This window comes from Eleginops maclovinus, chromosome 20 (assembly GCF_036324505.1).
Source record: "Eleginops maclovinus isolate JMC-PN-2008 ecotype Puerto Natales chromosome 20, JC_Emac_rtc_rv5, whole genome shotgun sequence".
In the NCBI taxonomy this organism is placed as follows: domain Eukaryota; kingdom Metazoa; phylum Chordata; class Actinopteri; order Perciformes; family Eleginopidae; genus Eleginops; species Eleginops maclovinus.
In genome coordinates this window covers 24430158-24448973 of record NC_086368.1, presented here as the reverse complement: position 1 = coordinate 24448973, position 18816 = coordinate 24430158, and the positions used below count along the sequence as shown (strand labels likewise).

Sequence of the window (18816 nt, the reverse complement as noted above, 5' to 3'; positions counted from 1 at the left end):
CTCCAAAGCAATGGATGAAGTGTCCTCCTCTGTTATACGTGGTTCAAATAAACAGTGCATACCTCTCTATCTCTAACTTGCGCGGGACCTGACCAGGAGCTGTTTGGTAAGGTATCTGGACCTTTGGTGAATCTCCACCCCGGGGGAAGTAAGAAATGTAGGATTGCTGTGAGGTAGGACTATGGTTTCGCTTTTCAACTTGCTTGCACTGGTCAGATGGAGTCTTTAAGGTTGTAGCTAAGAATAAAAAGGCAGAAGGACATAGATTTACACAGGGTAAAATGTTGTAATAAAAAAGCAAACATGCTTCTCATATAAATACATAGTAGCCGACAGGTGTAACTCACCCTTTGTAGTGTTGGGATCACTATACTGAACGATAGATCGGCCCCTGTGAGCTCTGCTGGATCGTGGGTCCCGCTGTGAAAGACTTATCAATAAAAAGAAGATCAGTGTTTTGCATGGGCTTGTTATTGAAATGTCTGTCAGACTTTCTGAAGTCAAATGCATGAGCAGATGTCTGCTTTTACCTGGAACTTGTGTTTAGTTATAATATCCGAGTAGATGCCCATCTGTTCATTCACAGAGCATTTTCTGACTGGAGGGAGTCTGTGCCTGTGACTTAGAACTGGAGGGCTGGGCTCTGGAGGTTTGCTGGGTGGATGAGGCACCAGGACACCGAAATTGGGGAAATATTTCCTTTCCATCTTCTAGAGGAAAAAAATCAATATGGGTAAGCATAAGGCATGGATTTAATCCTGTATGCTTCCCCAAAGAAACCTTGACTGTAAAGAGAATGAAAACTGTAATGTTGAATAATATTGTTGTTTTGGAGCACCTAACGTAAATTAAGCTAATTAACGTTAGCTAATGACAGAGGTGGAAGTAGTAGATTGTGGAAGTACCAGAGTGTAGGAATACTCTGTCACAAGTAAAAGTCCTGCAATCAAAATGTTACTCCTTTGTCTAAGTTTAAACAGACTGTTGCTACCAAAAAACACAAAACAGGAATCCCAAATCACAGCTGGCTTTAAGGTAAATCTAAGCTAATTAGCTAACGCTAGCAGGTTAGCGCTAACATCGTTGTCTGACTAGGTTTCACTAAACGAAAAGTAACGGTAACATTTGCCAAATGATTGATTGAAACAGCAGAATGTATACATACCTTGTTTTAAATGTTACTGCAAGTTCTTAAACTCCATGTAATAAGCCTCTGCATTGCTAAAAGGCTGAAAAACGATAGAAATCTCAGTTTCTAAGTGGAAGTTAACTACAGGTATGTAACTGTTGGACTCGGCAACGGTTGTCATGGAGACGTGTCGCTCCGTCAACTTTAGACAGAGCAACACGGAGCTCAAAATACCAGACAATGAAAAACATATATCTTAAGTTTACTTTTTTTACACTAGATTTATGACAGCCTTCGACCTTGCAAATCCAGGTTTTAAATGCATAACGATTACATCCGATTATAATGGTAGAAAATAAACTACGTTAATAAGTTAATAGTAGGCACAGCAGTCAGTGGAGGGAAGTAGTAAAGAACATTGACTCAATTACTGTACAAGTATAGTTTAAAGTACTTTATCTGAGTATTTTCCTAATGCAATGTATTTTTACTCCACTCCATTCAGTTATCATATATACTTTTCAGAACTTATAACCAAATTGATCCTTACATTTAGTGGAATAACTGTTTAAGGTACAAACATGTAGAATTATCCCCAAAGAAATGCAATATTTTTTTGTATCAGAGCTTGTTGTCTACATAGCGACTGAAATGCTACTTGATGCAACAATATTAACTAAATAGTCATAATAAATCACACATGGAGGTCATTTTTCTATAGAATTACAGCTTTTACTTTTTATAGTACATGTTGCTGATAATACTAAGACGATTTTAAATGCAGGACTTTAACTTGTAATGGAGTATTTCTTTGACATTAATGTATTGGTACTTTTAATCAAGTAAAGGATTTGAATAATTCTTCCACAACTGACAACAGTGGGACTGATGCTATATTAGAGATGCTATTTGTATGTGAGGGCTATTGAACTGCACCTTTGACGGCCAAAAGGGCACACTTTTGGCAAACTGAGTGGTTTGACGCTGTAGTGTGTTACTAGTTTGGTAGATATCTGAATACTTTTCATATCACTGGTAAAGGAATTAAAAAGGGAGTTACGTAAGAAAGCCTTGTGGGATGAAAGAATTAAACAAGATTTGAGGTATGAGTAAAAGAGTTTCCCACTAGTGGTAATCTGATCATCTGAATTACTGCTGGATAAAAATAGTTAAAATCTTGAAGTAGTTGTAGATCTAAAACAAAGCTCAAACAGAAAATATACATACATCTTCAAACATTTACATATATATTAGACCGTTTGGGACTTTTGGAGATAACCACCAAAAAAAATGTCGCATGACACTGTTCTCCACATGTTAGCACGAGAACACTCACATCCCATGCTGTTTCCTGGTGAAGATAGTGACGGTAATGGCAGTAATGATACGCTAATGGAATTTTATTGGAATGCACACTTGCACATATTTCCAATCTTTTCCTTTCACACTCCTGACAGCTTGAATGTGTCCACAAGGGGGGTGAAACCCCGTTGACCTGTGCGATCCCCACACTCCTGGGTCACAAGGGCATCATAACCTCGTCCTTTTCCCATGGCAGATCACAGGCATCATGCACTGCAGCCCCTATTCCTGCCCCTGGCCTCTTCCGTTGAAACCCATCAGAGCAGCCTGAGATTGGGTAGCCAAGCACAAATGAATAGTCTCATGTGTCTGAACCCTCACGTGTCACTTGTGAAGGACATGCTGCCACGCAGATACGGATAAATTAAGGTCGAGAAGGGACAGGAGAGTCACTGAAGAGGCATAGTGTAGCGGGGATCCTGAGGACAAAGAGGGTCAGAAGTGACCTACATCAGTGTACTGAGCTCCGTGAGAAGGTCAAGGACAAAATGTTTTACAGTGAAGCTAAATTGCCCAACAAAGTGACTTAATATGGATGCTATGGAGACCGCAATTCGGTGCATCAGCCATTACTCTGGATGGGCCTGTTGAGAGGCTTGCCACTAAATTAGCTTTTTCTCAATGGAGCTAAGCCTCAAAGCAATGACCTCACCCAATGAGGAAGCCTAAACCAAATGAAAGACTTCCCCAAGGGCCTAAATAACCCACATCTAAAAAAGACATTATCATATCTGAGTTGCCTCAGCGTCCTTACCGCAGCATTTATTAATCATTGACAGATGTCTAATGGTATTGATTAAACCAGTGAGGAGATCCGGACCACAGAGCATCCAAAGAAAACCTCATGATAACCACAAGTCTCTGATGATGTGGGGGTCTTCAAAACACGGTCGCCTACCAATTTTTGGTTGGCAGTACTGTATGCATCTCTGGAGCCAGGAGCCCACCATGGTGACAGGTCTTGATTGGACAGATGTGGCCGGCTGCTCTGGGTGAGTGGAACTGATTAAATCCTAACAAGCATCGTTACAGCTTTGATCCACCCTGTACTTGTCTTTTTCCTCACTTCTCGTTCAGCTGTAGATATACGCTGACATGAAAGATCTGGCTCACCATCAACTGTTGAAGAACATCAATATTAGTCACTTACATAATTGCCCAGATGTATAATCCATCCTCTCTTGTCCTTATCCTAATATCATCATATTAATCATACACCAGTCTTTCTCCACAGTGTTGGGATGCTGCGTGAGGGTCATGGCTCTGTGAATATAACTCCCATTTTACGCTAATGACATCAGCATGTGCCGCTAACTTTAGCTTCTCCTGAGGGCCAGATGTTGGCTGACGGGATCAAACACTGGCACATTGTTGGGTAGGCCAGGAAGGTTTAGCAGTTGCATATATTCTCATATACCTCCTGCAGAAACCCACAATCTGACCACAAATGCTGGCAACACCCTTAAGTTGCAGTGTGATTTTATCTTTGCATTTGCACAGAGGAATGGAACCATACAACGGCATGCTGTGGTTTTCCAGTAAAGCCCTGTTAAGCTTCCTTGAGAATAGAGTGGAATTTTCTTTGGTTTTATCAAAAAAGTATGAAAAACTAATGGGATCATTCACCACAGAGTTTAAAGTATTCTTTTTGACTTAAGCTTTGGTGATATGGTGCTAATAACTCCTAGACAAACATCAAGTAAGAATCTTACACCCTAATACCTAGCATTATCAAAGCACTTTTCTCTTTTAAAGGGCATCCGATATGAGTGACAACACCACTGTGGTCAATGAATGTCACTGGCGTCAGTTCACAGATGAAAAAGAACCACCATGAGGGCAGCAAGTGTCACGTTAACATCACAGCGCTTTGTGGCAGTGCGTTTTACAGCAAAATGAGGCTGCCTCTGTACAGATTTGGCTTTTGGCTTCGCAGTACTGTTGTTTAACGGTGACCCCTGTGCTTGGCCATACATTGAAGTTGCCGTTATGGCTTGGATGACTCACAGGTGGACTTTTGGCATGCCAATAAAGCCTTGTTTAATGAGCTGAGAAAGGGCCTCAAAAGAAGCAAAGTGGCCAGACATGAGAGACAGACTGGAACCCCACAACCCATGGCCCGGGACCTCAAACAGCTGCGTTTGATTTTTCTTCTCATTTGCTACATTTGTCAGTGTGTCTTTTAGGAGGGGAACCAAAGTCCAAATATTCAACGTAGTGGGAGAACCTCAGTGATGTGCAGTTGGAGAACTTAGGCTGATTATGTGTCTTGATGTGAGGATAAACATTATGTTTGTGGCTCCCTGCATCTAACTGAGGTTGAACTCCAATTTGTTATCATAGCCTCATTGTGCTGACCTCTGACCCCCAGCACACTTAATGCTAGTGAGCATTTTTTTAGCTGGTTTGTGCCAACATACACTCTCTTTGAACCCATTGAAGCTCTTTCAGACAGTAAAAATAAATTGTTATGCAAGATGTCACTAAGCTTTATCTCAGTGGGTGTGCGAATATAAGCTGGAAGAATAAGAAAGCTGTGAGTGGAATCGGTAACACGTGTGTGTGTGTTTTTGTGGTAGAAAACCAGTGTGTGTGCTGGCTTTCCAGTTTGTGTATGTGGGTGGCCGATGGAGAGCCAATATCAAGAAATTGCGTCTGTGTTTTTGTATGTGTGGTGTTTTTGTATCGGAGTGACAATGTGTTGAAGTGGGTGACGCACTAAAGTCAATCTTGAGCTTGTTAGTAAATGACATCATTAAGAGATATAAAGAAGTCAGACAGGGACACAAGACAAAGGGGGGTAGTTTGAGTGCTTCCTTTCAAGTGTGCTTGTGGGAGGGATGTTAATTTGTTGTCCAATATTAAGAAGGAGTTTCGGCTATAAATAAGTCAAAGCTGCTAAGCTGAAGCCTCCTCAAGCGAGCCACTCTTTAATATTCCTGACATTGCTCCTTGTTAAGAATTAATAAAGAGTAAATGGAAACAGTTCTGTGTAGTTTCTACTTACTCATAACCACAAATCCACATACAAGATCACAGATGCACACATTATTGGTTTGGCAAGCTGCCCGAGTGCTTCACCGAGGCCTTGATTTGTCATCCCACCTCATCTGGCCTCTATCAGGAAAGCCTGACAGTTTAATCTGTGTCATTCATCCTCTCACATCAAAGAGCCAACATGCAATCTAAACCTAACATGCTAGCACGCTCACACACAAAGTGAATGTGCACATGCATATGTTAACAGACTTTTAACTGTCTCTTTGTGTGTATTAAAAATCCCTCCATGACACAAGGATCATAGCAAACATTTGCAGAGAGGAGGCGTTCATTGTAAGCTGTCCACACTGATTAACATGTTCACAGTGCTAATGCAACAGACCAACTCTAGGAAAAAGTGCCGTTTTGGTTTTATTGCACTTGAACTGTGGTCCTTTGCTGTTGACCTTTGATTTTGACCTTTTGACTTCAAACTATGTTAACTGATAGGCTTTGGGGTAAAGTGTTTGGGAATTGTGAGAGATTCAAGATATGCATCAAATTATAATAACATCAAACACATCTGCATACAATACACTAGGGAACGTGTTATGATACCACGGAGTTACATACAATCTGTTGTATGATTTTAATGGGTGCCACTGTCTAAACTGGAATTTCTTGGGCTGACAGTTTATATATCAGACATGAGTACTTTATATCGTAAAGCTATACATTTTTCTCCAAAACCTCCCCCAGATAATTAACTCTGACCTCAGTGCTTAACTCGAACACATCCTATCAACCATGGCGCTTACTGGCGACTCTTGTGGTCAGTGGATAATGTCATTTGAGCTCCTACTGTATGGTCTCCATAACAATAATACCATAACATACTGAGGCATTTAAATTAGATTGGCATGAACTTGATCGCTCTCCAAATCCACACACATTAACTGAATGCTGAGGCCTAAATGTGGGTAAAGTCATGTAAGGAAGCAGCTTAATCTTCATCCCCGGAGGAATATAGAGGCTGACATGCGGAACACGAAGACAGAAAGAAGACGTGGAGGGAGAAGGAGATGGAGAAGTGTGGAGTGACACCATTTGCTCCAAAACACACGAGCTGCATGGACAAACATGGAGGATTATAAGGGCGGGGAGGGGGAGTCGCTGCTCGTCTGACCCCGGCTCTCTAGCCCCCCGGCCCCCAATAAGCCCTGTAAATGAGAGAAAGAAGAGCAATTAGAGAGGCAGTCACGGGGCAGGTAGGAGATCCCTGTGACCTTTCCTGGCTGGTATTTGACCTCTCACAGCTGGGGGCCCTGATGAATATACATGCTGAACATTACCGGAATGTATTTGCTGAAAGGTACTGGAAGAAAGACATTTTTCTCTCTGCACCGAGAATGAAGCATGTGTTGCTAACCACGGTGTGGATTCTGTTGTTTATCCACACGCTCTAAACACACACTTTATTGGATGTGGGCGACTCTGCATTCCTACATCAGAGAAGTCACCCTTAATTACAATTCAGTCAATTAAGAATGCAATGTGTTATGCATTTCAAGGCATAAAGAGCAACTAAACATAGTTAACTTGCACTTGAACCAGCTGCTCTTTAAATGTTTTTTATGACTCTGCTGCAAACCTTGACCTCAAACCTCAGTGACGTGAATTTTAGTGCATGCCTTTTCAGAAATCAGTCAAGTACAGTATGAACTCCTTCCAGGACCAACCGGATTCCGCAATGAAAGCACAGCTGGACCACAGGGATGATTTTACTCTATGTTTTATCTATTATCCATTCCCCCTTAAACGCAAATGCACACAGGTCCTCCCATCCTGGCTGTAACCTGTGGAAGGATTTCCGTGCATTCCATTAAGCCAGAACTGACTTCAAAATCTGTACAAAGCAGTCATAAACTGTATGCAACGAACATTAATAAATGGCATCCCCCTAATCTCCCATAAAGCTATTCTTAGCATATTTACTGCACCACTCGAGTGTGACGAAAGGAGAAACCGTGAGATGCCAGAAAATGAAGAGCCTCCGGGTTTTTATTTTGTGGAGGCCTGCCAGATACTATAGCTGGTGTTCGAGAGCAGGAGGACAGAGAGATGAAAGGAGAGACTTGCGACAAAGACAGATGTAAAACAGATAGACGTAGAGTTATATAGGAGTCGAGACACTCTAAAAGGGGGAATAAAAACGTTTACATTTAAATGTCAGATAACTAAGGAGTTATGACCAAGCCAAAATCATGCGAATAATTCAAGGCTGACTGCTCATAAACATAATATTGTATTTTCTGTCAGTACAAAATCAGCCCATATGTAATTCCTTCAGTAATTCAACTTTTATACCACATTCTGGGGGGAAAGCGAGCCGGCATGTCTGTAAACAATTCGCATGACATTATAGACATTTATGAAAACCAATCCTATTTTGTGTGTCCATTCCAATTTTCTGAGCCCTCCGTATTTGAAGTTGAGCCATAAAGCCTAAGAGACATAATGTTTATCCTTTGGGGTGCCAGGCTCAGCAAAGCACTGAGATTTCCTGACGTGTGTGGTTTAAAAAGAATTGAAAAAGCAGGACTGTCATATATCAGACCATGTATTTATTATCCAGGGCTATAATGAATAATGGCAGAGTAATCTATCCAGTCAGGCAGACAGATGGGAGAAAGGCCCTTTTCGTGTGCAAGTCATTTGCATGAAAGTCCAAGCTGTCAGATTCTTTCGGTGCCACAATGCGCCATCAAGCTGCAAATAACTGCACTGAGGACTATTTTTGTCTCCCCTCTCAGGTTTCCCCTGCTAGACTTCAAAGAGACCTGTAACTTAGAATTACCGCAGCTGAAAAACAGGAGGGCAGAAACAGATAAACTAATTTCCTCGCCCCATTACGAGGCCCTGCTTATAGTGCAGGGACCTGGTTTAGATGGTATGCGCTGTGCGGCTGGTTCACATTAACTGCGTTGACGAATCCGTGCAAGTCGCAAGTCTGTCCTCCCCTGCGCACGCTTTTTTTGTTGTTGTAAAATCCCAATGATAAACTCGTCCGGAGTAGAAAAAAAATACACCAACTCAATCAAGGGTTGGTTTAGTGTTGTTGCAGCACAGCGTCCGCAGAGAGTGTGTGTTTGAGTGTGTGGGCGGGGAGGGACAGTGGATAAATAGAGCGCACACTCCTCTCCTGTGCGTAAACGCGTAGAGAACCTGGCTGGGACACGGAGCTCTCAGATTGGCTGTGATAATTAAAACATTTACATTAATGAGTTGGCGTTAAAGATCATAATAAACACACAGACATATTTTTCTTGCTCAAAATGGATCATCATCTATCGGATTGGAATCAGTAATATTTCGTTCATTCCTGGACTAACCAATGAGACATTTTCGCTGCGACGGGGGCGCGCAATCCACTGCTTTCAGAGAGATGCCCTAGCTGTTCCTGAGTATGCTTTGAACTTTATCAAGGATTTGTTGTTCCTGGTGGAAACTGGAAAGAATTCCGGATTCATCTAGACGCTTTGCGCATTGCGTAATTGGCAGGGAAATGAGCTGGTGCGTTAGATAGGCTTCACATAATGTTGGGACAAATCTCTGCTGGAAGGCGTTTATCGCACCGTTTATGTTGCAAACACAGCAGAAACAAAGATGAGAGTGTTTAGTATGCTGGGGAAAGGTCGGCATCAGATGCTTCTGGCGCTCGGTTGGCTGCTTTTGTTCTGACGAGAAGCGGAGCAGGTGAGAAGCACCACCATCTTCAACATCAACATCCTCATCTTCATGCTCTTTTATCATACTCACCTGCGTCATTCTGGCTGAACTTGCTTTCATGTTTTACCCTGCTGTGTTTATATTTTATTTATTGTGGTGACTCAGTTGCGTAAAACATATATTCAATTAAATGATTTCTTACATTGTGTCATTTGCATGTGACATTATTAGGTCCTAAAAGTTAACTTGTTGATAAATTTGATCTAGGGCTGCTTGTGTCTTGCCATTACATGTAACCTGAGCCTGCTGTCCAGTCGGGAAAGGGCAGGATTCTGTGTCACATCACAGAAAGCATAAATTAAAAATTCATGGCAAACACAAAGAGGAGAACCTTGGTTTTGTCCATGATGTCAGCGATGGAAAGTGCTTGTTGTTTGGAAAGTTTTTGCAACCACATATCTTGTAGAAGCATCTGAATACCAGTATTACTTATACCCTGCTACGTCATATCACTGACCCTCCATCACCCCCTGTGTCAGTCTCCAGATGTGTGGACCATGCCTGCAGTCCGCCTATTGGGAACCTGGCTAGTGGCAGGACCCTCTTCACCAACTCCAGCTGCTGTGGAAACAGCCCCTTCCATCACAACCCTTGCCCCCATCCTCCAGTGACCCCTCACACCCTCTGCACTGAAGACATCCATCCGCCTGCTCACATGACTGATGACGCTTTCCTGCATCCCGACACTTGGTGGTCATCAGGTGCAGGCTCCACCATGCAGGAGCAGCAGGATGAGATCCGGTTGGACTTGGAGACTCACTTCTGTATGTCCCACATGGTGCTGGTGTTCAGGTCACCGCGGCCTGCTGCCATGGCCATCGACCGCTCAGCTGACTTTGGAAAAACCTGGGAAACTCTGAAGCTCTTTGCGCACAACTGCAGTGAGGAGTTTGGTTTGCCTGATGACTTCACTCAGCCAGGCTCTTTGTGCACATCCCGTTATACCAGTCCTACACCCTGCAGCTGGGGGGAGGTAAGAGAGTTTACACAAAGAGGTAGTGGTGGAAGCACTTTTACTTTAAAATGAGCTATGAACACTAAATAAGATAACTGTTTTGAAATATTACTTAAGTGAAAGTATAAGCATCAAAATATACTTAAAGTGCAGAAATGGCATAAGAAATGTGTGTATTATACTATTGTAAAATAGAGCATTAACATGTTTATCAAACACTGAACTGTTACGGAGTAGAAAGTACCAGCAAATGGGAATAGCCAAGTAAAGAACAAGTAACATAATATTGTAACTGCAGTACTTTCTACTCCTGCAAAGCTGCAAGGTATTATCTTTGGGCAGTTCTTCAAGGTTTGATTGAGCTCCAATCGCTGCTCTGTTTCTCCTCCTCTGCCTCTGCAGGTAATATTGCGGACACTTGACCCCATCAGTGCCAAAACTCTGGACCCTTACAGTCCAGAGGCCCTCACCCGCCTCACCCTCACTAACCTCCGCATCAGACTGCTGAAAGCTCAGAGCTGCCCGGCACCTCTACATCCTCCCGCAGCATGGACAAGCCCCACAGACTCAGCTCTCACTTCCACATCCTCCACAGAGAGCGCAGCCTCAGCACCTTATGCTATTTATACTCTACTCGCCAGAGGGACCTGCCTGTGCCACGGACACGCTGAGAGTTGTGTACCATACAACAGCAGCCAAGACACAAGGCAGGACAGTAACGTGGTGAGTGGCTTTTCCTGCAAGTCAAATAACAACAGTTGATAATAAAATTAGAGAAAGGTTGTCCGTCAGTTATTGCACTGGCCTGTGTTCTATTACAGTCTAGTTAAACACACATCAGGATGTACGGTCCAGATGTAAAAAAAAAAGCACTTAGTGATGTAAGAAAGGCCAGTTAAAGAGATTTAAATGGTTTGATTAACTCTCTACGCCACCTGCTTGGATCTATTTTATAGCCCATTCCAGACGGCAGGTGTAGGTGAAGTAACTAAGCAACCCCAGATGTGTTTTCCAGGTGTCCGGGCAGGTGCCTGTGTACTCACCACACAGCGGGGGATCACTGTGAGAAGTGCGCGCCGCTCTACAATGATCGTCCCTGGAGGCCGGCCAACAGCAGCAGCGGGGAGTCGAACCCATGCCAGAGTGAGTGACCACCAAGAGCACTGCACGCTAAACGTGCTGCTGAGAAAAAGGCCAGAGAAGAGCTTCAGAAGTGGCCTTTAACAGGAACTATACATAGTTTTTATCAAGCGTACATATAGCAGAGTTTTAAATACATACTCAAGACATTTTAAGGCTTTCATCGCATCCTTACTTTGCAGGTTGTAGTCTTTTAATTTTGGTGGAGGGACAAATCACATTGCATATTAATTTGATAAAAGCGTATTATTTGAAAGATATTATACAATAGGCTACACAGAGTCAACGAAAGTCAGCAACGCTTTCCATAACCAACATGTCTTCCATGCGTTACAAACATACTTATATCATGTTATAATCATAGACTGTATTTCCTAATCTGCTATAGTTAAAGTTATAAGCACTCGTATTCATAATTCAGTTATCATAACACAACACATTTTAAAATAACTTGTAAGGTCAAAGTCACCGACATAGAATACAATTATATAATGATTCCTGTAGATGTAATACATAATAATATTAATATAGATTAACTATTGAGTTTTAGGCAGATATAATATATAAAAAAACAGAATTAAATGTTACGATCAATTTTGAAGTGCTATGACACTACCTTATACTTCCTAAAATGCTTCAAAATGTTTTATGATTATTGAAATTAAACATTATGAACATTTCTAAGTACTTATTACAATAATAAGACAGTAAGCAGCTTATAGTAGACTATGAGTATACTATTTTTGACTCATTCCCTGCTACCATACAATAAAACCAGTGGTACATTTCTTCAAGTACTGAATGTTTATAATTATAGACATGGGCCTCGTTAAAAATGTTACCCAAAAACCTAACCCAGATTTTGTCTGTACCCCGTGTCTCCTGTTGCCTCTCTTCCTCCTCCTCCCCACCCTGATCACTTTGTCTCTCTCTCACGCCTCTGACTTCAGAGTGCCAGTGCCACGCTCACGCAGAGAGCTGCCACTTCTCTCCACGGGCATGGCTCTCTTCGGGCGGCACCACTGGGGGCGTTTGTGACGACTGCAGGCACAACACAGTGGGACGCAGGTGCCAGCGCTGTCGCCACGGCTACCACCGCCACCCATCCCTACCACTCAACTCCCCCCACGCCTGCACACGTAAGACCCCCATCACTGAGTTGATCTTAGTGTTGCACATTTCTGCTACACAATACCTCTTGTTTAACCCTGCACAGCTCTCCACTTTCAATATAGTCATTTTTATATTTTATTAAACTTTACTGTTTTTATTTATTTTGTATTTATATTTTGTCTTTATTTTTAATATAATGGCTTTTATAATAGTACAACTTTTTCTTTTCTTCTAGTTTTTGCTTTATTTCTGCATAATAAAAGATCTATTCTGATTCAGTGGTGGAAAAAAGGGTTCTTTACTTGAGTAAAAGTACTAATACCAAACTGTAAAATTACAAAAAGTAAAAGTACTGAATCGAGAAAGGCACTGAAGTAAAAGTATTTACTTACAATAAGGAAAATGTACTTAAAGTATTCAGACTAATCTTCACATTTAAAAAGGTGGAACTGCGAAATATTTTTTCCTAATTCCAATTAATTTTCTGTTAACGCACTCGTACTTATAGTTGCTTGAATAAAACGTTGGATGGTTTAATACAAACTAAACATATTTTAAATGTTTTTCCTTTTAGTATTCTTTGTCAAAATCTGAATTTATAAAGTCCCTAGTAAATAAATCTGTAAAAGAAATATAATGGTGTAAAAATCACAATATCGGCTCTCAAAATGTAGTAGAGTAGAAGTCTAAAGTAGTGTAAAATGAAAATACTCAGGTCAAGTCCCTCGAATGTGAACTTCAGTATAATGCTTAAGAAAATATACTGGTGTTGTAACTTCAAAGTAAGAGAGGTTTGTGGACAAAATCAAAATAACGTCTTACAGCTTCATCTGCTGACATTTTGGAAATGCATAATTTGACAATGAAAGAAGAGTACCAGAGAATCAGCGTCATGCTTAACTGTCTGTGTTTCTCAGGCTGCTGGTGTGATCCTCGGGGCTCTTTGCCGACTCGTCCAGGAGAGGACGGACCCTGGTGCCACCCGAGGAGCGGGCAGTGCCACTGCAGACATGGGGTGTTGGGCACGAGCTGCAACCACTGCCAGCCCGGGTACTGGGGGTTTGGAGAGGAGGGCTGCAAACCCTGCTCCTGCCCTCACAGCTGTGACCCAACCACTGGGCAGTGTCTGGACAGGTTAGACATATCATTTATCATTATTCACACGTCAAGGCAGCAGCAAAAACTTGAATCACTGTGGTTAATTTGGATCATGCTCCAGTTGAGCTCAAACCTGCTCAGACTTTCAGACTTTTTCAAATTGATATTGAGCAACCAGTCTTGCAAACACTAATTGTACTGTAATTTGAGATGTTAGTTTATGAAATGAATGAATTGTAAAGTTATAGTTGTATTGATAAATGTGCTAGTCTGTATATTATATACATCTGTATTTTGATCAGATTTATATGCGTGTACCTGGCCAACGACTGGCATATACTGTAGCATCTTTTCTCTCTTCGATATTCATGTATTTTTGATAGTGACAATCACTTAATGGGTTCAATTCCACCTTTGCAGCTACTCAAATAACCAGGTGTTCAACGTGCCCATTGGTGGAAAAATCCCTGATCTGGATCACATGTTCACATTAGAAGAAGAGGTTCAGTGGTCGAAGGAGCTCGCAGTCTCTGCTCTGCATTACACAGGTGAGTTTGGCGTTGGCATGGCTTTAAACTATGGAATCATAGTGTTTTATTGAGGGTAATCATGGCGGGATTGTACTAAGAGGGGATCTGGCATCACTCAATGTCTGCCTGCAGGAAAGTGCAGCTGTAAGGAGAAAAAGCTGAGGAGTGCATTGGACCTTTGTAAGACCAAACATGATTATGGTAAGAAAGGATGTGTAATTATGACTCGTTTAATAACCGTTTCATGAACTGTGATCTATACTTGCTTCAAAATGCACTCATCTCAGTATTCTCTCTTCCTTTGTGATCCTGACAGTGATCAAGGCCAGTGTGCTGTCTGCTCACGACAAAGGCAGCCACGCAGAAGTGCAGGTCAAAGTTCGTAAGGTCCTTCAATCAGGCCAGGTGGCGCTGAACTTAGGGACCATCAGCATCTACCCTCTGTCCTGGACCAGCCGCGGGTGCACCTGTCCTATTCTAAACCCAGGTAAGATGATTATATGTCAGTTCAAATTTAAATTATTTACTCATATTTATGTTTTTACATTATGCAGTATTTTTGGTTCACTGTAAAGTATTTCATGTTATGGTCTGTTTGTATCTTACCTTGGCTCTCTATTTCACAGTTTACTTATTTCTGCATTTTCTTTTGCTCCATGCTCCACTTTTTTTTCTTTCCTTTTTATTGTTTGAGAAGTTTGAGACCAAATATGGGATTTTTTAAAGCCAAAACTAGACTGTAGATATTGTGTATATGAAAATTAAGCATTTGAATTTGAATCTTAAATATTTATTAATGTTTATCTTCCTTTTATTTTTAGACACATAGGTCAATATCTACTGTATATATGGGAGAATCACTTACACACACGGCAAAGAAAAGGAATTTGTGATACAGTACACGAGCCACAATACTGTTCAGTTTTCTGGACGCATACAAATAACACAACAGAGGAAGATTATGTGTTACTAGATCAGGTCAACAATTGTCTTACCTTTCTCACCAGGTATGGAGTACCTGCTGGCAGGCCCAGAGGAGGTGGGAACCGGCCATCTGCTGGTCACCATGCAGAGTGTGGTCGTCCCATGGACCCCGCGACTAGGTCTTCTTGTATCAGAGGGCCTGAGGAATGGATGTACATGAATATAGATCTACACAGGCAGGACAGACTGCATACGATTTGGCAAGGACATTTGAGTCAGTGGAAAATTCAGAAAAGGGACTGAAAATCACTGACAACATGCTGCCTCGTTCAGAAGAAATTACCCAGGAGTCAAACTCACGACTGTGAGGTACTCACAATGTGTGTGTGAAACACAAAATAAAGACTGAAGGGAGTTACTGTATTGGTTAAGATCTGAGTTTAATGAATCAGTGCTTTTTCCTTTTTTTTTTCTGCAAAGAGCAATGTACCGATTTAAGATTGAGGTAGTTGTCCTTTGGAGCCTTATGATTTTGATAATAAAATACTATAACATTCCTGATATTCCAGAAATACAAGCTAATATTAGGCTGTTAAATATGATGGTCTGTTATGTCATAATACAAACTTCAGAGGCAATTTCAGTGTTCAAACCTCAAAAAATGTATAAGACTTTCAACATGTGAAACTGTTAAAATCACAAACATAAATAAGAAAAAGTAAAAATTGGATTTTTCCACAATCATTTTAATCTGGACATGTTTGAGAAACACCGATCAAGCCTTTAGAGGAAGGTCACTGTATGGTGATCAGAGCATCCAAGAGTCCAGACAGTGTTCAGACAACAGAAACATGTATTCAGTGACAGTAAAATGTAACAAACCACTTTGGTCTTGGCCAGAAACAGTATCAATTATGAAGATGACAACATTTTGCATACGTACACAGATGTAGATGGAAACCCTGAAGTTCTTACAGGATGTCAACAAACGCAGCTAAAAACCTCTTAATTTTACCCAAACAGATGCCATGTTTTTTTTTTTTTTACCAATTAAGTCATTTGTTCTTTTGAGTAATAGAAAACTAAATAATTAAATGTTGAATTGCAGTAAAACAAAGAAGAAAAAGAAATTCCAATCAAAAGATCTATTGATTCCTCGATGGATTTCTGTCAGATTGTATGATTAATCAAAATAGTGCTATATATATATCTCTGGGCTGTCAACATAAACAGGACAACACACATAATGGATGCCAATGAACAATATTTTTTTGATTGACACGAGAACAGACAAGAAATTAGATCCCGATTGCCTAGAAAGTGAGTCTTTCCACTGATGTCCCTGCAGCTCAGCCCGCTGTCATTAAATTATATTCTTCAACGATTTTGAATGCCCATGAAACAAAGCAGCGTATACAGTGTAAATGTGCTGCATTCATCTGCCTTCACAAAGTCCTTCGCTGATGGCCTGTAAATATGGCCCATGAGAATCAGAGCTATGTCATCAAGCCCTCTCTATCTGTGGGCTTAAACAGGTGAAGAGGCCAATCAGAGCTCCCCCTGGAGAGTCAGTTATGTGGGGCAGTGATTGGACACAGAGAATCCTGGATGACAACAGGTGGACCTTAGCTGGCACTCTGGGTGTCTGTGGGCGATGCGCCGTCAGATGAGGCATCAGAAGCAGGTGTAGCAGCAGCCGGGGTAGAGTCAGTTTCAGGGGGGGAGGCGGTGCTCTCAGTTGGGGCAGCAGAGGCAGAACCAGAGTCGGACTCTGCTTTGGAGGAGCTTTCTTTATCTTCCTCTTGAGGGTAGAGCTCAGGGTACTTCTGCATGCACTCTTGCATGCCGCGGAAGTTGTCGATGCAGTCGGAGCCCTTCACCTCTTCCTTACTGTAGTGGAAGCAGGAAAAGGCCTCCTTAAACTGAGAGCCGCACGGTCCGCTGGCCATGCCGCCAAGGCACGGGCAGTTCCAGTTGATGTCTCCATTTGCCAAGATCAGACCTAAAGGAACAGGAAAGCAGACAGAAGGGAGTTAATAGAATCATTTTATGAGGTAATGTTTGGTAGTCTGATACCCTTTTTCTCTAATGATTAAATGACTAACCCTGTTCCTCATAAGGGTCATTAGGGTCATCTGCAATGAGCTCAGCGTTGCTGGGTGCCTCATGGTCCTCCTTGGTCACAAAAATGATGCGATCCTTACCTTTAATAACAAAACAAATAACAAAATCATAGATATTCCAAATATAGCCGGTCCAAAACATTGTAAAACAATGGCAGATAATACAAAATATAATTGATATGGTGATAACGACAAGTAAGGTATCAATACCTCCAACAGATAAGCATTGTAGAAACTGAAAAACAACAAATAACATAAAAAGATAATCTGGAAAGTTCTACAGCCAATCTAAAACATAGGTATCCAGTGTTGAGATGCTAAACTAGCCATTATGCAGATTCTTTATTATGAGGAGACTTTATGCAGCCTTTTGAACTGTTTAAAGCTTGGAGTATTCAGCAAAAAAGCATTGATTTCTAGATTCTTACTTTTTAAAAATATATATATGTATGACAAAGTTGTAGAAAGTGTTCAACTTCACATGTTGGAAAAAGTCCAAATTTTTATCTCCCTCTGGACAGATTTTGTCACCCCATGAAATAGACACCAACAGGACTTAACAGGTGTGTAGCTCATATCAAATTTAATGTAGCCCACAATTTGGAAATGGGTGTGGCCTGAGCAAGGGCACCGGAAGTAAGGGGAAACAAGGGGGGAAGGCGACATTTCCTCGAATCTACCGGCGTTGCTATGATCCCATCTCAAGATTAGATCTCATGTCTTAATTTGGTATGTCACAGCAAGGGCAACAAGAATCAGTACAACAAGTTATAATAAAGACACAAATAAATAAACTGTAGAAAACAATTAAACAGAAATGCTCTCTACTAGTTTATATTTAACGGTCGAAAAGTCGAAAAACAGTCCCTGATAGTATAGCTGGTTAACAGTGACCCCTGTGGGCGCACTGTGCCAGTAACCTGGTTTAACCTGTCAACTGATAGCCCAGAAAGCACCACCAGGTTCAGAGCTAGCCCTTTCTACCAATGTGTACCAATGGTGTCAGGTCAGATAACTGCAACGACAATGTGCGTTATCAAAATCAAAGCAAACATCCTTAATGTTAAACCACATTGAATTGCTTGAAGCTTCCTCGCTACTAGCCATGCATCTGTTAGCCAACTTACAGAAATATCCGGCTTCTTCTGGAAAGTTAGCCTAGCATGGTGGCTAACTCGGTGACATTGCCAAGCCATGGGGGAAACATGAATGATTGAAATTACCTTCCTGTTTGCAGTACGACATGTCTGCCGCTGTTTCAGTCCGTAGCCCTCCGTGGTAAAAGATGACCAGTGTGACAGCAAAAATGACTTAAGGGAAACCGTCTCATCTGACAAGCTACCCGGCGTCAAAACTGCCCCGTTACGTTACCCCTCTGACCCTCCGGTCACATGTGGTCGCGTGATTATGACGTCAGTTGGTATTTTTTCATTTAAATCGACCGTCATGACTTCTCTGGCAACTGTTTTAAATCTATTTGGTGGAAAGAAATTAAAATAATAATAATAATAACCACCATATAATGTTAAATATGTCCTGTCTAATTTAACGAAATCGATTTATAAGCCATTAATGTATATTCAATACACAATATTAGGAAATTAAAATATATTGTGTTAGTTAACTACTTTTAATCAAATTAACAATACATGTGACTCAAATATAGACAGGATT

The 18816-nt window shown here is 41.4% G+C and overlaps 3 protein-coding genes across 3 annotated transcripts in view; 1 reads left to right on the top strand and 2 right to left on the bottom strand.

Moving 5' to 3' along the window:
* The window catches only part of dnah1 (dynein, axonemal, heavy chain 1), a 33169-nt gene extending 32462 nt beyond the window's left edge, over positions 1 to 707 (bottom strand). The window contains 4 exon segments of the mRNA XM_063910918.1: positions 63 to 237; positions 348 to 393; positions 395 to 430; positions 531 to 707. Coding sequence (XP_063766988.1) covers positions 63 to 237; positions 348 to 393; positions 395 to 430; positions 531 to 707 — 434 coding nt within the window.
* Positions 708 to 6826: 6119 nt separating this feature from the next.
* On the top strand, positions 6827 to 15973 carry LOC134882231 (netrin-4-like). The gene is given in 12 exon segments (XM_063909841.1): positions 6827 to 6842; positions 9093 to 9206; positions 9209 to 9226; positions 9739 to 10232; positions 10617 to 10957; positions 11242 to 11357; positions 12305 to 12493; positions 13385 to 13601; positions 13986 to 14113; positions 14228 to 14296; positions 14412 to 14582; positions 15103 to 15973. Coding segments are annotated over 12 exon segments (2010 nt in total). The 3' UTR covers positions 15240 to 15973.
* chchd4a (coiled-coil-helix-coiled-coil-helix domain containing 4a) lies at positions 15745 to 18552 on the bottom strand. Its single transcript, XM_063910461.1, has 3 exons — positions 18366 to 18552; positions 17125 to 17223; positions 15745 to 17021 (listed from the first exon to the last, which is right to left on the bottom strand). The coding sequence occupies exons 1-3, from the start codon at positions 18385 to 18387 to the stop codon at positions 16645 to 16647; spliced, it is 498 nt and encodes a 165-aa protein (XP_063766531.1). The 5' UTR covers positions 18388 to 18552; the 3' UTR covers positions 15745 to 16644.
* Between the last annotated feature and the right edge of the window lie 264 nt (positions 18553 to 18816).

Coding starts and splice junctions, on each gene's coding strand:
- chchd4a (XM_063910461.1), bottom strand. CDS start 18,387: ATGTCGTACTGCAAACAGGAAG. Junction 17,224..18,365: donor GTCGTACTGCAAACAGGAAG/GTAATTTCAATC, acceptor TTGTTATTAAAG/GTAAGGATCGCATCATTTTT. Junction 17,022..17,124: donor TGACCCTTATGAGGAACAGG/GTTAGTCATTTA, acceptor CTGTTCCTTTAG/GTCTGATCTTGGCAAATGGA.